The sequence below is a fragment of the Scyliorhinus canicula genome, chromosome 25 (genome assembly GCF_902713615.1).
Source record: "Scyliorhinus canicula chromosome 25, sScyCan1.1, whole genome shotgun sequence".
In the NCBI taxonomy this organism is placed as follows: domain Eukaryota; kingdom Metazoa; phylum Chordata; class Chondrichthyes; order Carcharhiniformes; family Scyliorhinidae; genus Scyliorhinus; species Scyliorhinus canicula.
In genome coordinates this window covers 25,715,002-25,733,057 of record NC_052170.1, presented here as the reverse complement: position 1 = coordinate 25,733,057, position 18,056 = coordinate 25,715,002, and the positions used below count along the sequence as shown (strand labels likewise).

The 18,056-nt window shown below is 53.5% G+C and overlaps 1 protein-coding gene across 10 annotated transcripts in view; it reads right to left on the bottom strand.

Moving 5' to 3' along the window:
* The window catches only part of LOC119957087 (EVI5-like protein), a 311,414-nt gene that overhangs the window by 71,809 nt on the left and 221,549 nt on the right, over positions 1–18,056 (bottom strand). For 9 of the 10 annotated variants that reach the window (XM_038784762.1, XM_038784759.1, XM_038784754.1 and 6 more), the window contains one exon: positions 13,636–13,776. The exons of the other annotated variant lie outside the window; for it this stretch is intronic. In XM_038784762.1, the coding sequence (XP_038640690.1) occupies positions 13,636–13,776 (141 nt within the window). The remainder of the gene's footprint in view (positions 1–13,635; positions 13,777–18,056) is intronic. 10 annotated transcript variants of the gene reach the window in all.

The following is an 18,056-nucleotide window of genomic DNA, read 5'->3' as shown; positions in this document are numbered from 1 at the left end:
AGAGTATAGAGGGTCCGCCCAGGTGGGCGCGAGACCCTGGGAGAGGTATAAGACAGAGACCCCGACCGCAGCTCTCTCTCTCTGCCAGCCCTCCCAACAAGAACACCTTTGTAGCAGCTCTCGAACTTGACCACGGAGAGGAGAGGCCTGGCCAGCAGCCGCCATCAAGTAAGTGTCATACAACGCACACTACGAGAGTAGACACTCCTGACCCCTTTAGTCCATACCGACTGGAAGCATGCGGACCCAGGACAAAGCTAGAGGCCGTTGTTCCCTGATCCGGCAGTCCCCTTATCCAGATAAGTATTGGCCTGTTATAGCGGGAGGATTAGCCTAGTCTTGTAGTTTTATATGCATGATTAGTAGATAACTGTCTTATATTAAACGTGTCTTGTTTGAACTTACTAACTGGTGTATGGAGTTATTAGTCTGAACTTGAACTTGAAACTTGTGGCGGTATCGTAACGATACCTGGCGACTCTAAAGCTAAGGAACGAAACAGAGCCAAATTGAGTGTAAAGCACACTCACCCAGAACGAGCAACAAAGATAAAGGAGAATTACTGCGGATGTTGGGAATCTGAAACAAAAAGAAAAAGTGCTGGCCAACCTCAGCAGGTCTGACAGCATCTGTGGAGAGAGAAGGGAGCTAACGTGGGCAAGTGGATGACTCTGTCATGGCTAAGAGTTGTGCTGATAGTGGAAGATGAGGTGCTGTTCCTCCAGTTTGCGTTAGGCACCTCATCTTCCCATTAAGCACGTTACAGCCTTCCAGATTGATGAGTTCAACAACTTCAGACTGTGAACTCTCTCCTCCCACTCCATTTTTATCTCTATTTATTTTTATTTCTTCCCATGGTCTCCCCTCCCCCCTATCCCACCCCACCAGGGTTATCTATTCCCTGTTCCAAGTTGCCCTTGGACACACTGTTGATCTCTGTTCTGCCATTAGCCCATTCTGATCTCTTTTGTGCCACAATCAGCAGCCTTCCAATCGCTCCCTAGCCTCCACGTATAGCTGGCCCTCTATCCAGCCCTTACTGCTCTACCCCTCCCACTGCAATATAAATCTCATCCTATTTCCAGTTCTCTCAGAATCACAGAGTAATGCAGTGCAGAAGAGGCCCTTCTGCCTCTCGAGACTGTCCCAGTGAATGAGAAACACCCGTCCTGCCGACCCAATCCCATTTGCCAGCATTTGGTCCAGAGCCTGGAATGTTGCGATGGGCCAAGTGCTGATCCGGGTACTTTTTAAAGGATGTGAGGCAACCCACCTCTACCCCCCCCCCCCCCCCCTCCCCCCCAGGCAGCACATTCCAGACCCTCACCCCCCTCCCAGGCAGCGCATTCCAGACCCTCTCCCCCCTCTCAGGCAGCGCATTCCAGACCCTCTCCCCCCCCCCCTCCCAGGCAGCGCATTCCAGACCCTCTCCCCCCCTCCCAGGCAAGCGCATTCCAGACCCCCCCCCCCTCCCAGGCAGCGCATTCCAGAACCCTCACCCCCCCTCCCAGGCAGCGCATTCCAGACCCTCTCCCCCCCTCCCTGGCAGCGCATTCCAGACCCTCACCCCCCTCCCAGGCAGCGCATTCCAGACCCTCACCCCCCCCTCCCAGGCAGCCCATTCCAGACCCTCACCCCCCCCCCCCCCCCTCCCAGGCAGCGCATTCCAGACCCTCACCCCCCCTCAGGCAGCGCATTCCAGACCCTCTCCCCCCCTCCCAGGCAGCGCATTCCAGACCCTCACCCCCCCTCCCAGGCAGCGCATTCCAGACCCTCCCCCCCCCCCCTCCCAGGCAGCGCATTCCAGACCCTCTCCCCCCCTCCCAGGCAGCGCATTCCAGACCCTCTCCCCCCCTCCCAGGCAGCGCATTCCAGACCCTCTCCCCCCTCCCAGGCAGCGCATTCCAGACCCTCTCCCCCCCTCCCAGGCAGCGCATTCCAGACCCTCTCCCCCCCTCCAGGCGTGTTTTCCAGACCCTCTCCCCCCCCCTCCCAGCAGCGCATTCCAGACCCTCTCCCCCCCTCCCAGGCAGCGCATTCCAGACCCTCACCCCCCCCTCCCAGGCAGCGCATTCCAGACCCCCCACCTCCCAGGCAGCGCATTCCGGACCCTCTCCCCCCCCCCTCCCAGGCAGCGCATTCCGGACCCTCCCCCCCCCTCCCAGGCAGCGCATTCCAGACCCTCTCCCCCCCCTCCCTGGCAGCGCATTCCAGACCCTCACCCCCCTCCCAGGCAGCGCATTCCAGACCCTCACCCCCCCCCTCCCAGGCAGCGCATTCCAGACCCTCACCCCCCCCCCCCCCTCCCAGGCAGCGCATTCCAGACCCTCACCCCCCTCAGGCAGCGCATTCCAGACCCTCTCCCCCCCCTCCCAGGCAGCGCATTCCAGACCCTCACCCCCCTCCCAGGCAGCGCATTCCAGACCCTCTCCCCCCCCCCCCTCCCAGGCAGCGCATTCCAGACCCTCTCCCCCCCTCCCAGGCAGCGCATTCCAGACCCTCTCCCCCCCTCCCAGGCAGCGCATTCCAGACCCTCTCCCCCCTCCCAGGCAGCGCATTCCAGACCCTCCCCCCCCCTCCCAGGCAGCGCATTCCAGACCCTCTCCCCCCCCTCCCAGGCAGTGCATTCCAGACCCTCTCCCCCCCCCCTCCCAGGCAGCGCATTCCAGACCCTCTCCCCCCCTCCCAGGCAGCGCATTCCAGACCCTCACCCCCCCCTCCCAGGCAGCGCATTCCAGACCCCCCCACCTCCCAGGCAGCGCATTCCGGACCCTCTCCCCCCCCCTCCCAGGCAGCGCATTCCGGACCCTCTCCCCCCCTCCCGGGCAGCGCATTCCAGACCCTCACCCCCCTCCCAGGCAGCGCATTCCAGACCCTCACCCCCCCCTCCCAGGCAGCGCATTCCAGACCCTCACTCCCCCCTCCCAGGCAGCGCATTCCAGACCCTCACCCCCCTCAGGCAGCGCATTCCAGACCCTCTCCCCCCCTCCCAGGCAGCGCATTCCAGACCCTCACCCCCCCTCCCAGGCAGCGCATTCCAGACCCTCTCCCCCCCCCATTCCCAGGCAGCGCATTCCAGACCCTCATCCCCCCTCCCAGGCAGTGCATTCCAGACCCTCTCCCCCCTCCCAGGCAGCGCATTCCAGACCCTCCCCCCCCCTCCCAGGCAGCGCATTCCAGACCCTCTCCCCCCTCCCAGGCAGCGCATTCCAGACCCTCTCCCCCCCTCCCAGGCAGCGCATTCCAGACCCTCTCCCCCCCTCCCAGGCAGTGCATTCCAGACCCTCTCCCCCCCCCTCCCAGGCAGCGCATTCCAGACCCTCTCCCTCCCTCCCAGGCAGCGCATTCCAGACCCTCACCCCCCCCTCCCAGGCAGCGCATTCCAGACCCCCCCACCTCCCAGGCAGCGCATTCCAGACCCTCACCCCCCTCTGGGTAAAAAAACAATTTCCTCAAACCCCCCATAAACCTCCCACCCCTCACCTTGAACTTGTGTCCCCCTCAGAACCGACTCTTCAACTAAGGGGAACAGCTGCTCCCTACCCACCCTGTCCGTGCCGCTGTCCAGCTCTGACTGAGAGGGAACAGATCACTGCCAACTTAGGAAATCAGTCGAAGAGGAAAAAAGAACATTGGGGGAGATGATGATGTAGTGGGAATGTCACTGGGCTGGTAATCCAGAGACACAGGCTCAGGCTCTGGGGGGGGGGGGGGGGTTAGGGCAGCTCAGGGCAGCTGGTGGAATTTACGTTCAATTCATTAAAGCTGGGATTGAAAACGTCGTCTCAGTAACGGGACCATGAAACTACCACCGATTGTTGTAAAAACCCATCGCGATCACCAATGTCCTTTAGGGAAGGAAATCTGCCGCCCTGACTGCGTCTGGCCTACGTGTGGCTGCAGACCCACAGCAATGTGACCGACTCTTAACTGCCCCTCTGAAACGGCCGAGCAGACCCCTCAGGTCGAGGGAAATTAGGGATGGGCAACAAACGCTGGACTAAAGTGGCGCCCAAGTCTCCGGAGTAAAAATAAATGAAAGATTCAAATCAGGGACGCAAGGTAACTGAAAAAGCCATCACCCAGTCGAAGGGTTGGCAATTTACAAGCTGCACAACGGACTGCTCGAGATTTGATAGTTTATCAGCTGCAAAAGGCATTTCTCTTTTTTTTTTTAAATCTCACCCGCTCCACCCAATCTGAGCAAAAGATTAGTGTTAGAATGACTGAAAACCGCAGGCTCTGCTGTGAGATTGACGGCTGCAGTTTCACAGCTCCTTTATCTGATCAACTGCCTTGTGACAGAGGCTTTTTTAACCAGCTGGCTCTCAAAGTAAGGGGGCCGTGTTCACGTCAGCTCAGGGTTGGCCAGTAAAGACAAAGTGCCGGCTGGTGATGCAGCTAAATTAAACGGGCGCTCCACATCTGTATACAGGGTGCGGCGCGGAGGGAGCAACGTGTATGCGGAGACAGACAGCAGAAAGCCCCTGCGGGCTCAGAGTCTGCATGGTGTTTGACAAACGTCAGCCCTTCCGGCTTCTCTTCCCAATCCCCAATTCCTCATTGTTATCAGAGAACCAGTGCCATTTTGCCCCCCAGTTCTATCCCGAAAGGCCGAATCGTCCTCTCTCAATCGCAGCCAGCGTGAACTTTACTGGGCCGACATTGTTCTGGAGGAGGCACTGGTGAAACTTTCTTTCGCCTTGGGTGGATGTTGCAATTTCTTTGTGGGCACCAGTTTCTGAGTGTGTGAGAGTCCACAGTGGGGAAGGCAAGGGAAGGCAGGCATCTGATACCCAAGTGAGCAGGGCAGCCACCAACAGCGTATCTCAAGCAGATTGAAAGATTGCAAAATAAACAGCGCAGCAGCGGAAGTGCCAAATCTGGCTGACTGGGAGGCAGAGAGCGGGCAAGGGAGGGCGGCAGGATCGGAGGGTAACAATCTCAAAGAATGTGAGGAGATGCAGTCCCATTGGCAGAGACGCACAGTCTGATTAAAGCACCAGAATTGTGGCTGGTCGACAAGCAGGTGGGGGAAAAAATAATTAAAAAGGGCAAGTCGGGTTTTATGCATTAGAACAACCAACAAAATAATGATTAATCTGTGCAAGCCCCAAGATATTGTCTACAGGTTATAGAACAGTAGCACAGTGGTTAGCACTGCTGCTTCACAGCACCAGGGTCCCAGGTTCGATTCCCGGCTTGGGTCACTGCCTGTGTGGAGTCTGCACGTCCTCCCCATGTCTGCGTGGGTTTCCTCCGGGTGCTCCGGTTTCCTCCCACAGTCCAAAGAGGTGCAGGTTAGGTGGATTGGCCATGCTAAATTGGCCTTAAGCGTCCAAAAAGGTTAGGTGGGGTTACGGGGATAGGGTGGAGGCGTGGGGCTTAAGTCGGGTGCTGTTTCCAGGGGTCGGTGCCAACTCGCTGGGCCGAATGGCCTCCTTCTGCACTGTAAATTCTATGATTCTATGAACCCCATTATAGAAAAAGAAATGCAACATCGGTGAGAAGAAGGTCAAGAGTTTTGCTGGGATGTTAGAAACCCCCATGGCCGGGATAGACAAATCTCTGAAAATTAGGCACAGCACAGGGCGAACATTACCTCCTCAAGGATGTGAATAACGTGCATGAAGAGGAATCATACGGACATGAAATACTCTCTCTATTTGCTCTCTCCACAAGGCTGAGCGATCCCAGCATTTTCCCTTTTTGTGAATAACGTGCTGTAATCTCAAACTGTTGCCAGGGAGGGTTGTGGGGGGGGGGGGGGGGATTTGGTAGCTAGGGAGCAGAGCTTGGAGCAAGAACCTGGGACAATGGTTTCAGGATCCCAAATATTTAATTGGGGGGAATTTCTGCTCCAATTTCTGGGTGTGCGCCCAGCGGTCCGATAGTTTAGCAACAATGGGGGATACAGGAGAGGCGGCACTGGGTGAGAAACGTGAAGACTTTGGAGGATGTTGCTGAGGGGGCAGCAGGGGGATGAGGAAGAGGAGAAGGGCAATCCTTGGGGGAAGCACTGGAGGGAACGGTGCAGGAGCAGGAAGAGGAGCCATTTCGAGTGATTCGCTTGCTACGGTGAGATGGGCAAGGATGGGACCAGGTGAGAGCAGCACTGCCACTCAGCCGGACACCAGGGCAGAGGTTTTGGAGGAGGATGATCTTCAATGCAACGAGGAGGGATAGTTTATCTTTGTCACAATCAGAATCACAGAGGATGTTACTTGGAACTTTGATAAGAGATGTCATGGTGAAGTGATAACAGAGAACAAAGAAAAGTACAGCACAGGAACAGGCCCTTCGGCCCTCCAAGCCTGTGCCGACCATGCTTCCCGTCTAAACTAAAATCTTCTGCACTTCCAGGGTCCGTATCCCTCTATTCCCATCCTATTCATGTATTTGTCAAGATGCCCCTGAATGTCACTATTGTCCCTCCTGCCACCACCTCCTCCGGCAGCGAGTTCCAGGCACCCACTACCCTGTGTGTAAAAAAAACTTGCCTCGTACATCTCCTCTAAACATTGCCCCTCACACCTGAAACCTATGCCCCCTAGTAATTGACCCCTCTACCCTGGGAAATAGCCTCTGACTATCCACTCTGTCTATGCCCATCATAATTTTGTAGACCTCTATCAGGTTGCCCCTCAACCTCCGTCGTTCCAGTGAGAACAAACCGAGTTTATTGAACCGTTCCTCATAGCTAATGCCCTCCATACCAGGCAACATCCTGGCAAATCTCTTCTGCACCCTCTCTAAAGCCTCCACATCCTTCTGGTAGTGTGGCAACCAGAATTGAACACTATACTCCAAGTGTGGCCGAACTAAGGTTCTATACAGCTGCAAAGTGGAGAATTCTAGAACCAGGGGACATTGATGGCAGAAGGTGTCGAGGGGACGTGAGGAAGAACATTTTTACACAGAGGGTGGTGGGAGTCCAGAATTCACTGTCCGAGTTGGTGGTGGAGGCAGAAATTCTTTTAAAAAGTACCTGGATCTGCACCTTAAGTGCTGTCAGATACAGGGCTATGGAGAGGGTGCAGGAAGGTGGGGTTAGAAAGTGCTGTCAGATACAGGGCTATGGAGAGGGTGCAGGAAGGTGGGGTTAGAAAGGGCACCTGGATGTCCTCGGGCTGGCATGGACAAGATGGGCTGAATGGCCTCCTTCCATGCTATAACTTTTCTCTGATTCTACAGGACTTCTCCCAGAGTGATGGTTAGCCAATACCTTCAAAACAGGCCAGTCGCTCATTCCTAACAGTTGCGTGGGACCCCGGTGGGTATGAACTGGTCAAGAAGGTGAACGCCAGTGTATAAATACAGGCTCCTTATCAAGTATGAGCGAATCAAAAGGCTACACATCATGGCAATTGTGCAGCAATTCGCAAACCTATGTGCAATCACTGTCGCGAAACACAACCACAGCCGCTCTGAAAGGTGAGACAATGCAAGGTGCAGGTATGCCGAGCCAAGCCGCCCCAGCTAACAGGGCCCAACAAAATAACGTGACGAGTTTTAGGCAGCCTAGATCAACGGACACAGAGCTGGTACATCGAGCCCAACACAGACAAGCATAATGGGCGGGAGTCTCTGATCCTGAGGCTAAGTGTTGACGCCGTCGTAAACGTCATTGTGTTTCCTGACGGCATCAACAGGCCCCCAGGAGCAGCGATCCTGCAGCTCACAGGGGGGCCAGCACGGCACTGCAGCGACTCCGGATTTCCAGAAAGCCTTTGACAAGGTGCCACACAAAAGGTTGCTGCGTAAGATAAAGATGCATGGCATTCCGGGTAAAGTAGTAGCATGGATAGAGGATTGGTTCATTAATAGAAAGCAAAGAGTGGGGATAAATGGGTGTTTCTCTGGTTGGCAATCAGTAGCTAGTGGTGTCCCTCAGGGATCCGCGTTGGGCCCACAATTGTTCACAATTTACATAGATGATTTAGAGTTGGGGACCAAGGGCAATGTGTCCAAGTTTGCAGGTGACACTAAGATGAGTGGTAAAGCGAAAAGTGCAGAGGATACTGGAAGTCTGCAGAGGGATTTGGATAGGTTAAGTGAATGGGCTAGGGTCTGGCAGATGGAATACAATGTTGACAAATGTGAGGTTATCCATTTTGGTAGGAATAACAGCAAACGGGATTATTATTTAAACAATAAAATATTAAAGCATGCTGCTGTGCAGAGAGACCTGGGTGTGCTAGTGCATGAGTCACAGAAAGTTTTATATATATATATAGCAAATAAAAGATAAGTCAAAGTTTTTTTATGTTGCCCCCATTGGTGCAGTCGCAAGAACAGAGTGTAAAGGAAACAACAATTTACACTTCATGAGAAGAGCATGCTGTTGGGCCAGTGGGCTCTCATTGGTCGGGATGGTGCCATGGAGAATACAGCAGTCAGCTGATGACTGACAAGTCTTTGCTTCAACTCAAACTCGGACCGGTCAAGCCGGGGAATGAACGGGTGAAAGGTTGTCTGCCCATTTTGTTCGGTTGAAACAGGCGCAACGTGTGTACATGTCCTTCCTGACGGCAAAGAACAGAGGCCACTTGCCAACCAATCGGCACTCTCCTCTCCTGAAGTATAAATTGTTGTTTGGAAAACAATTCTCATAATGAAGGAAAATGAGCAGAGCAAGTTCTGTACCTGACCCCGGTAAAGATTTCCTGCCTGAGGTTAAATATTTCATCGATCGCTGACAAGTCACCACTAAAATTCTGGCAATGCAACACCTGGACACTCACCCCACGCCTAGAATTAGAGGCAAGGGCTAACTGAATCCAATCAAATTTAGATTTCACATTTTTAAAAACTCCAATGTACTGCCAACGTAACATTAAGGGAAGACGGCATACAGATTAAATCTCAAAACTCTACTCAAAGTTGTAGTGCAGTCAGCTGAGCGAGGAAGAGCCAAACGCGCGTTTCGCCTTTGACCGACTGGTGAAAATCTAGATGTATGACATTTAACTAATCCGTCTTCTACGTTTCAATGCTGAACATCTGGAACTGTGGCTTTCGTCCAACTGAACCCCAAATGCGAGATTTCACAACTGATTTCTTCACCACTAAAATCAAGGTCAAACTACACACCTCAAAAAAAATGACGCAGTGAGTCTAATGCTTACTGATTAATTAAACATGCCTCTCTTCCCAAAAAACAGTTCCGCGCTTGTTTAAAGGAAGGGTTTCAGAAAAAAACACTGGGAAGTTCTGGAGTTTTCCTGTGCGGAGTGGATGTCAAAACTACAGCCTGTAAACCATTCCTGCACCGTTCCACAGCCAACAATTTACACTTTGTCTTTCGCAGTATTCCAGTATAAGGAGGAGGTTATTGCAGAAAGGAAAAGTGACAAAAATAGTTCCTTACTCTCCTTTCCATTCTGCACTGCAGCATCAGGAGGAGATAGAACATAGAACAGTACAGCACAGAACAGGCCCTTCGGCCCTCGATGTTGTGCCGAGCAATGATCACCCCACTTAAACCCACCTAACCCGTAACCCAACAATCCCCCCATTAACCTTACACTACGGGCAATTTAGCATGGCCAATCCACCTAACCCGCACATCTTTGGATTTGGGAGGAAACCGGAGCACCCGGAGGAAACCCACGCACACACGGGGAGGACGTGCAGACTCCACACAGACAGTGACCCAGCCGGGAATCGAACCTGGGACCCTGGAGCTGTGAAGCATTGATGCTAACCACCATGCTACCGTGAGGCCCCCTAATTGATATGATTGCACATCAATAACCTGGTTGTTCCAGGGGTAGATTTACAATCTCAGCTGTCGGGACTCCAAACCGTACAGGCAGGTTACTTAGGGAGAGGGGAGCAAGACAACCAGTGAGCAGCACAGTAGCACAGTGGTTAGCACTGCTGCCTCACAGCTCCAGGGTCCCAGGTTCGATTCCCGGCTTGGGTCACTGCCTGTGCGGAGTCAGCACGTTCTCCCCGTGCGTGCGTGGGTTTCCTCCGGGTGCTCCGGTTTCCTCCCACAGTCTGAAGCTGTGGTTAGGTGGGGTTAACGGGGATAGGGCGCTCTTTCGGAGGGTCGATGCAGACTCGATGGGCCGAATGGCCTCCTTCTGCAATGTCGGGGTTCTACGATTCGAGGAAAAGAAAAGTCTGCCACCCCGACGTTGAATGTTTAATGAGTCAGTGGTGTCACTTTAACAGTTAAATAAGCAACGGGGAGGTTAAACGCAACCAGCTCATTGCAATAGCACAGATACATCTGGGGTGGCTTTTAGATTATTGCATGGAGCAAAGTGCATTTTTACACCTCTTTCTAAAAACATTTTGAGAAGGAAACCGTCGGCTGCGATGAAGCAGAATTTGGGAATCTGCAAAGGACTCACACTGTTCGTATAAGTGACCGACGGAAGACAGAACTGTGTGACCACAACAGCAGCCTGCGCTGACTGACACATTTAACCTCTGAGCCTTCAGTGGAGCAGCCAAATCTCACGCTGCAGATGCTGCCAAGCAGTTGGAAGAAACGCAGCACCTGCTTGAACGAAATGGAGGTTGTTTTGCTCCCACCGTCAGCGCACGGGTGCACAGTTAAACTGTCCGACAGGGGCCACCTGTGCATCGCACCCTGCTGAATACTGTTCCGTTGGCACGTGTCGACTTGCTTGCTTCAGCACAAAGCACGCATCACTTTGCTGCTTCTGGTCTCACTGTGTGAGGAGCGGAGCTGGTTCGTGTCGCACACCAAGCTCCCTCACTTGTTTGAAGGATCAAAATATATAGGGCAGCAGGTAGCAACACAGCTCAGGTGCCGGGGGGGCATCGAGATTCAAAGCAATTGCACAAGTGTTATTCTGCTCCGAATGCTGATTTTGAATTCAACGGTTTCATGGTTGCCGAGTAGAAACTGTTTCATTATCTGCAAGGCAACACACTATCGTCGCAGGAAGTATCGCTAAACACCACTCAGAATGTGACAACCTGAGGAAATCTGTCAGCACACGAGATTAACGCCACTGGGATCCACTGCTAATCATTATAGAATTAGGCCAATAATCCCACATTTATTCAATCTGAGAGTTGTTATTAGGCCAGGGACCACACACCGCAGAGGAGGCAAACACACCTTTTATTTCACAGGGTTTGAGTATCAGGGCGATGAGGTGGCACAGTGGTTAGCACTGCTGCCTCACAGCGTCAGGGACCCGGGTTCAATTCCCCACTGGGTCACTGTCTGTGCGGAGTCTGCACGTTCTCCCCGTGTCTGCGTGGGTTTCCTCCGGGTGCTCCGGTTTCCTCCCACAGTCCGAAGATGTGCAGGTTAGGTGGATTGGTCATGCTAAATTGCTCCTTAGCATCCAAAAAGTTTGGGTGGGGTTGCTGGGTAACGGGGATAGGGTGGAGGTGTGGGTTTATAGAACATTACAGCGCGGTACAGGCCCTTCGGCCCTCGATGTTGCGCCGTCCTGTGAAACCCCTCTAAAGCCCATCTACACTATTCCCTTATTGTCCATATGCCTATCCAATAACCATTTGAATGCGTTTAGTGTTGGCGAGTCCACTACTGTTGCAGGCAGGGCATTCCACGCCCTTACTACTCTCTGAGTAAAGAACCTACCTCTGACATCTGTCCTATATCCATCCCTCAATTTAAAGCTATGTCCCCTCGTGCTGGACATCACCATCCGAGGATAAAGGCTCTCACTGTCCACCCTATCTAACCCTCTGATCATCTTGTATGCCTCAATTAAGTCACCTCTTAACCTTCTTCTCTCTAACGAAAACAGCCTCAAGTCCTTCAGTCTTTCCTCATAAGATCTTCCCTCCATACCAGGCAACATCCTTGTAAATCTCCTCTATACCCTTTCCAATGCTTCCACATCCTTCCTATAATGTGGCGACCAGAACTGCATGCAATACTCCAAATGCGGCCGCACCAGAGTTTTGTACAACTGCAACATGACCTTATGGCTCCGAAACTCAATTCCTCTACCAATAAAAGCTAACACACCGTACGCCTTCTTAACAACCCTCTCAACCTGGGTGGCAACTTTCAGGGATCTATGGACATGGACACCAAGATCTCTCTGCTCGTCCACACTACCAAGAATTTTACCATTAGCCCAGTACTCTGCCTTCCTGCTATTGCTTCCAAAATGAATCACCTCACACTTTTCTTCATTAAACTCCATTTGCCACCTGTCAACCCTGCTCTGCAGCTTATCTATGTCCCTCTGTAACTTGTAACATCCTTCTGCACTGTCCACAACTCCACCAACTTTAGTGACATCTGCAAATTTACTCACCCATCCTTCTGCGCCCTCCTCCAGGTCATTTATAAAAATGACAAACAGCAGCGGCCCCAAAACAGATCCTTGCGGTACACCACTAGTAACTGAACACCAGTCTGAACATTTCCCATCAACCACCACCCTTTGTCTTCTTCCAGCTCGCCAATTTCTGATCCAAACTGCTAAATCACCCTGAATACATGCCTCTGTATTTTCTGCAATAGCCGACTGTGGGGAACCTTATCAAACGCTTTACTGAAATCCATATACACCACATCAACTGCTTTACCCTCGTCCACCTGTTTGGTCACCTTCTCGAAGAACTCAATGAGGTTTGTGAGGCACGACCTACCCTTCACAAAACCATGTTGACTATCTCTAATCAAATTATTCCTTTCCAGATGATTATACATCCTATCTCTTATAAACCTTTCCAAGACTTTTCCCCAACAGAAGTAAGGCTCACTGGTCTATAGTTACCGGGGTTGTCTCTACTCCCCTTCTTGAACAAGGGAACAACATTTGCTATCCTCCGGTCTTCTGGCACTAGTCCTGTAGACAAAGATGACTTAAAGATCAAAGCCAAAGGCTCAGCAATCTCCTCCCTAGCTTCCCAGAGAATCCTAGGATAAATCCCACCCGGCCCAGGGGACTTATCTATTTTCACACTTTCCAGAATCGCTAACACCTCCTCCTTATGAACCTCAAGCCCTTCTAGTCTTGTAGCCTGTATCTCAGTATTCTCCTCGACAACATTGTCTTTTTGCTGTGTGAATACAGATGAAAAATACTCATTTAGCACCTCTCCTATCTCCTCGGACTCCACGCACAACTTCCCACTACTGTCCTTGACTGGCCCTACTCTTACCTTAGTCATTCTTTTATAGTAGACTTGATGGGCTGAATGGCCTCCTTCTGCCCTGTAAAGTCTGTAAACCTAGTGTAAGGGAAGAACGCTCTTCCTGAGAAATACTTTTGCAGCCCGTTTTAAAACGTGGTTTTTCAGCCCCTTGCATTAAGGTGGCCCATTCTCAGATCTTTCCCCCCGCTGCTCGAAGCATGAGATGGGGGACCAGGCATTGCATTCCTTTCTCTCCTCACGAGGAAGATCAGAAATGTCACGGGGGTGATCGAGCTGTCCAGGTGGTGGGGTCGGTGGACATGAACCCGCAAACAAGCCACCAGTGGATGAAGATTCAGCTCGGCTCAGTATAACAGCAACGTCAACATATGGTCTTAACCATTGCAGACGCCAAGTCAAGCGAGGGATCGGCATAGAGAAGCCAGATTACACCGAGTGCTTGTTGCCTGTGAGCCCACCGAGCCTTCGATAAATGCAGGGACTCCCACACCTGCCTTTCCTTACCCGGAGCTCCTGCAGTTCCTGAATGGTGCTCTGCGCTTGTTCCAGTTTCTCACTGGTCGTGCTGAACTGCTGCTTGGCCACAGCCAGCTCTCGCTTGATGACGTAGTTCTCTTCAGCTTCCTGCGCCCTGGTTACTTGCCCCTGGAGAGAAAGCCATGAAGGAGAGAAAGGTTAGTGACACGGATGGGCTTCCAACTCTCTCACAGAGTACAAATACCTCTGAAAAGAAATAGGCTTGCGCTCTTTTGAAGGTTCTTCCAGTTCATTAGCCCCTTTGTACAAAAACAGAGTTGCCGAATGGGACAGTAAAGCTATCAAGCTAGGAGAGGAACCACAACAGAGAGAGGGGAAGGCCTCAAATCTGCGCTCAGTTGGACAAACTCAGCTACACTGTCTGCAGGACAACCTTACTGAGTGTGGGGATAGAGCAGAAGGGCTAAATTGTGAACCGGCGCATTGTCCAACAGCCTGCTGTCTTTCACCATCAGATGCACCAGACAAGAGAGGAGGAAGACAGCCAGCAGGGATTATTCCCAAGGACGGGGTCTGCACCTTCAGGAATGGGGAAGGCAGAAAAGAATGGGAAAGTAGTAAACGGAATGGCCAGTGATAGCACTGAAAGAATCTGAAACCTCAGGGAGCCCCGGGTATGGGCACAGTGTGATAACACATCACCAGGAACAGTAACTGTGCGACAACCCATCGTAGAGGGATAAACGGTGACCCAACAAGGGGACTGAAGAGATTTTGGGCCATGCAAGGGGCAGTCAGTGTGAAGACAGATCGCATTGGAGCCAAACCAAAACAGGCCGAGATGAACATTTGACAAAAATCACAAGCAGCTGAAGTCACGGGAAGGGTGGAGGGGAAATGGTGATGCGGAGATGATGGAGATTGAAGGGACAGGCGCAAGGACAATTCACTTGAAATTCAGGCCACCGTGCCTGTATATTTTGGGGCACAAGGGCGGCGAAAGCAGATCTGGAATCCGGCAGACTATGGAAATACTGGCAGATGATGGGAAATGAATAACTGCAGCTCCTGTGAAGTGGAGCCAAGAGGTAGACCCACAGCCCTGGCACAAAACAAAGCCAGAGGACCTGGACTAGTTGGCAATAGAGGTAAAAATGAACCCTGCCATAACGCACACATTTCCCACGCCACGCAGCAGAAGGACTTGTCAAACAGACCGGCAACGCACAGCTCGTCACAACACTCGCCTGGCCTCTGATCAGTGAGCACTCAACTGAAGATCTAACTCCCAACAGCCAAAATGCTGGCGAGCCCCCTTAGAGTGGGCAGGAACCCGTACCCCCACCAGCAACCTGACTGGCCCTCCTTCCACACATACACTAAACGTCTGCTCTGCCCCCCCAGTCACCGCAATCTCCATTTCTCAGCCAAACAAGAAGAGCTGCTCCCATCGACTGCAGTCCCTTTGCCTGGACAGCAGAGGGGCTGAGCACAGACTGCTGCTCATCCTCGTCCCTATCGGGCACCGACACACGCCCACCCACATGCTCCCGCTGCTCCATCTCCTGGACAGAGGTCACAGCAACGTCAAAAACACGGCACGGCCTCAGATAACGAAGCCCGATCTATCCCGACAGGGTGACGGCCAAAAGCACGTCGGCTGGGCGTGGAAATCAGCTGTGAACAAAAGGTTCGCGGCCAGCCGCTGAAGGAGGCGGAGATGGGAAACTGTAATCCGTGTGCATGGAGCTCTGCGCTGGAAACCCCGGAGATGTGCTGACCTCGGCTCGTCAACAGGGCACTCACCCCGGGGGAGGGGGGGGGGCAGACAGTGGACAATGGCGGGGGGGGGGGGGGAGACAGTGGGATATGGGGGGGGAGACAGTGGGATATGGGGGGAGACAGTGGGATATGGGGGGGAGACAGTGGGATATGGGGGGGGGGAGACAGTGGGATATGGGGGGAGACAGTGGGATATGGGGGGAGACAGTGAGATATGGGGGGGAGACAGTGAGATATGGGGGGAGACAGTGGGATATGGGGGAAGACAGTGGGATATGGGGGGAGACAGTGGGATATGGGGGAGACAGTGGGATATGGGGGGAGACAGTGGGATATGGGGGGAGACAGTGGGATATGGGGGAGACAGTGGGATATGGGGGGAGACAGTGGGATATGGGGGGGGAGACAGTGGGATATGGGGGGGGAGACAGTGGGATATGGGGGGGAGACAGTGGGATATGGGGGGAGACAGTGGGATATGGGGGGGAGACAGTGGGAAATGGGGGGGGGACAGTGGGATATGGGGGGGAGGACAGTGGGATATGGGGGGGGAGACAGTGGGATATGGGGGGAGACAGTGGGATATGGGGGGAGACAGTGGGATATGGGGGAGACAGTGGGATATGGGGGGAGACAGTGGGATATGGGGGGGAGACAGTGGGATATGGGGGGGAGACAGTGGGATATGGGGGGGAGACAGTGGGATATGGGGGGGAGACAGTGGGATATGGGGGGGAGACAGTGGGATATGGGGGGGGAGACAGTGGGATATGGGGGGGGAGACAGTGGGATATGGGGGGAGACAGTGGGATATGGGGGAGACAGTGAGATATGGGGGGAGACAGTGAGATATGGGGGGGAGACAGTGGGATATGGGGGAAGACAGTGGGATATGGGGGGAGACAGTGGGATATGGGGGAGACAGTGGGATATGGGGGGAGACAGTGGGATATGGGGGGGGAGACAGTGGGATATGGGGGGGGAGACAGTGGGATATGGGGGGGAGACAGTGGGATATGGGGGGAGACAGTGGGATATGGGGGGGAGACAGTGGGATATGGGGGGGGACAGTGGGATATGGGGGGGAGACAGTGGGATATGGGGGGGGGAGACAGTGGGATATGGGGGGGAGACAGTGGGATATGGGGGGAGGACAGTGGGATATGGGGGGAGGACAGTGGGATATGGGGGGGAGACAGTGGGATATGGGGGGGAGGACAGGGGATATGGGGGGAGACAGTGGGATATGGGGGGGGAGACAGTGGGATATGGGGGGGAGACAGTGGGATATGGGGGGGAGACAGTGGGATATGGGGGGGAGACAGTGGGATATAGGGGGGGAGACAGTGGATATGGGGGGGAGACAGTGGGATATAGGGGGGAGACAGTGGGATATGGGGGGGGAGACAGTGGGATATGGGGGGAGACAGTGGGATATGGGGGGAGACAGGGGATATGGGGGGGAGACAGTGGGATATGGGGGGGAGACAGTGGGATATGGGGGGAGAGACAGTGGGATATGGGGGAGACAGTGGGATATGGGGGGAGACAGTGGGATATGGGGGGGAGACAGTGGGATATAGGGGGAGACAGTGGGATATGGGGGGAGACAGTGGGATATGGGGGGAGACAGTGGGATATGGGGGGGAGACAGTGGGATATGGGGGGAGACAGTGGGATATGGGGGGGAGACAGTGGGATATGGGGGGAGACAGTGGGATATGGGGGGGAGACAGTGGGATATGGGGGGGAGACAGTGGGATATGGGGGGGAGACAGTGGGATATGGGGGGGAGACAGGGGGATATGGGGGGGAGACAGGGGGATATGGGGGGAGACAGGGGGATATGGGGGGGAGACAGTGGGATATGGGGGGGGAGACAGTGGGATATGGGGGGAGACAGTGGGATATGGGGGGGAGACAGTGGGATATGGGGGGGAGACAGTGGGATATGGGGGGGAGACAGTGGGATATGGGGGGAGACAGTGGGATATGGGGGGGAGACAGTGGGATATGGCGGGGTAGTTGGCTGTCAGTCAGAGATCGGCAGTTTTGAGTTTAATTTTGTTATTGGAGAATCAGTTCACCCTTCCTTAAATTCCAAAGAAGAATTCGAGGAAAACATAACTTCTTAATGCGCAGCATCAATTAGACGTCATCTTGTTCAGTTTCAGAGGGTAGCCCAGTGTATTCACTCTGCCACTCCCTCTCAGCAGCTAACTGAAACCTGAATCCATTGGCCAACCTAATGAGAAATTCCTCCACTTGCCAACTTGCTTCAGTAAGATGTCTTACACCAGGTTATAGTCCAACAGGTTTGTTTCAAACACTAGCTTTCATAGCGCAGCTCCTTCCTCAGGTGAAGACAGTGGAGATTCACCCGAGGAAGGAGCTGCGCTCTGAAAGCTAGTGTTTGAATCAAACCTGTTGGACTTTAACCTGGTGCTGTGAGACTTCTTACTGTGCTCACCCCAGTCCAGCGCCGGCATCTCCACATCACAACTTGCTTCGGGCAGCGATCTTCGGCTAACGTTGGGCGTGGTCAGCCTGGTCAGAATTTCCCAGGGAAGGAAAAGGTCACTCATCGGCCTTTCCTGTCAAACCAGGAGAAATGGGAGGGGGAGGGGGGCGTGTCGTTGGGATCAAACTTAATCCTGTTTGTGAGA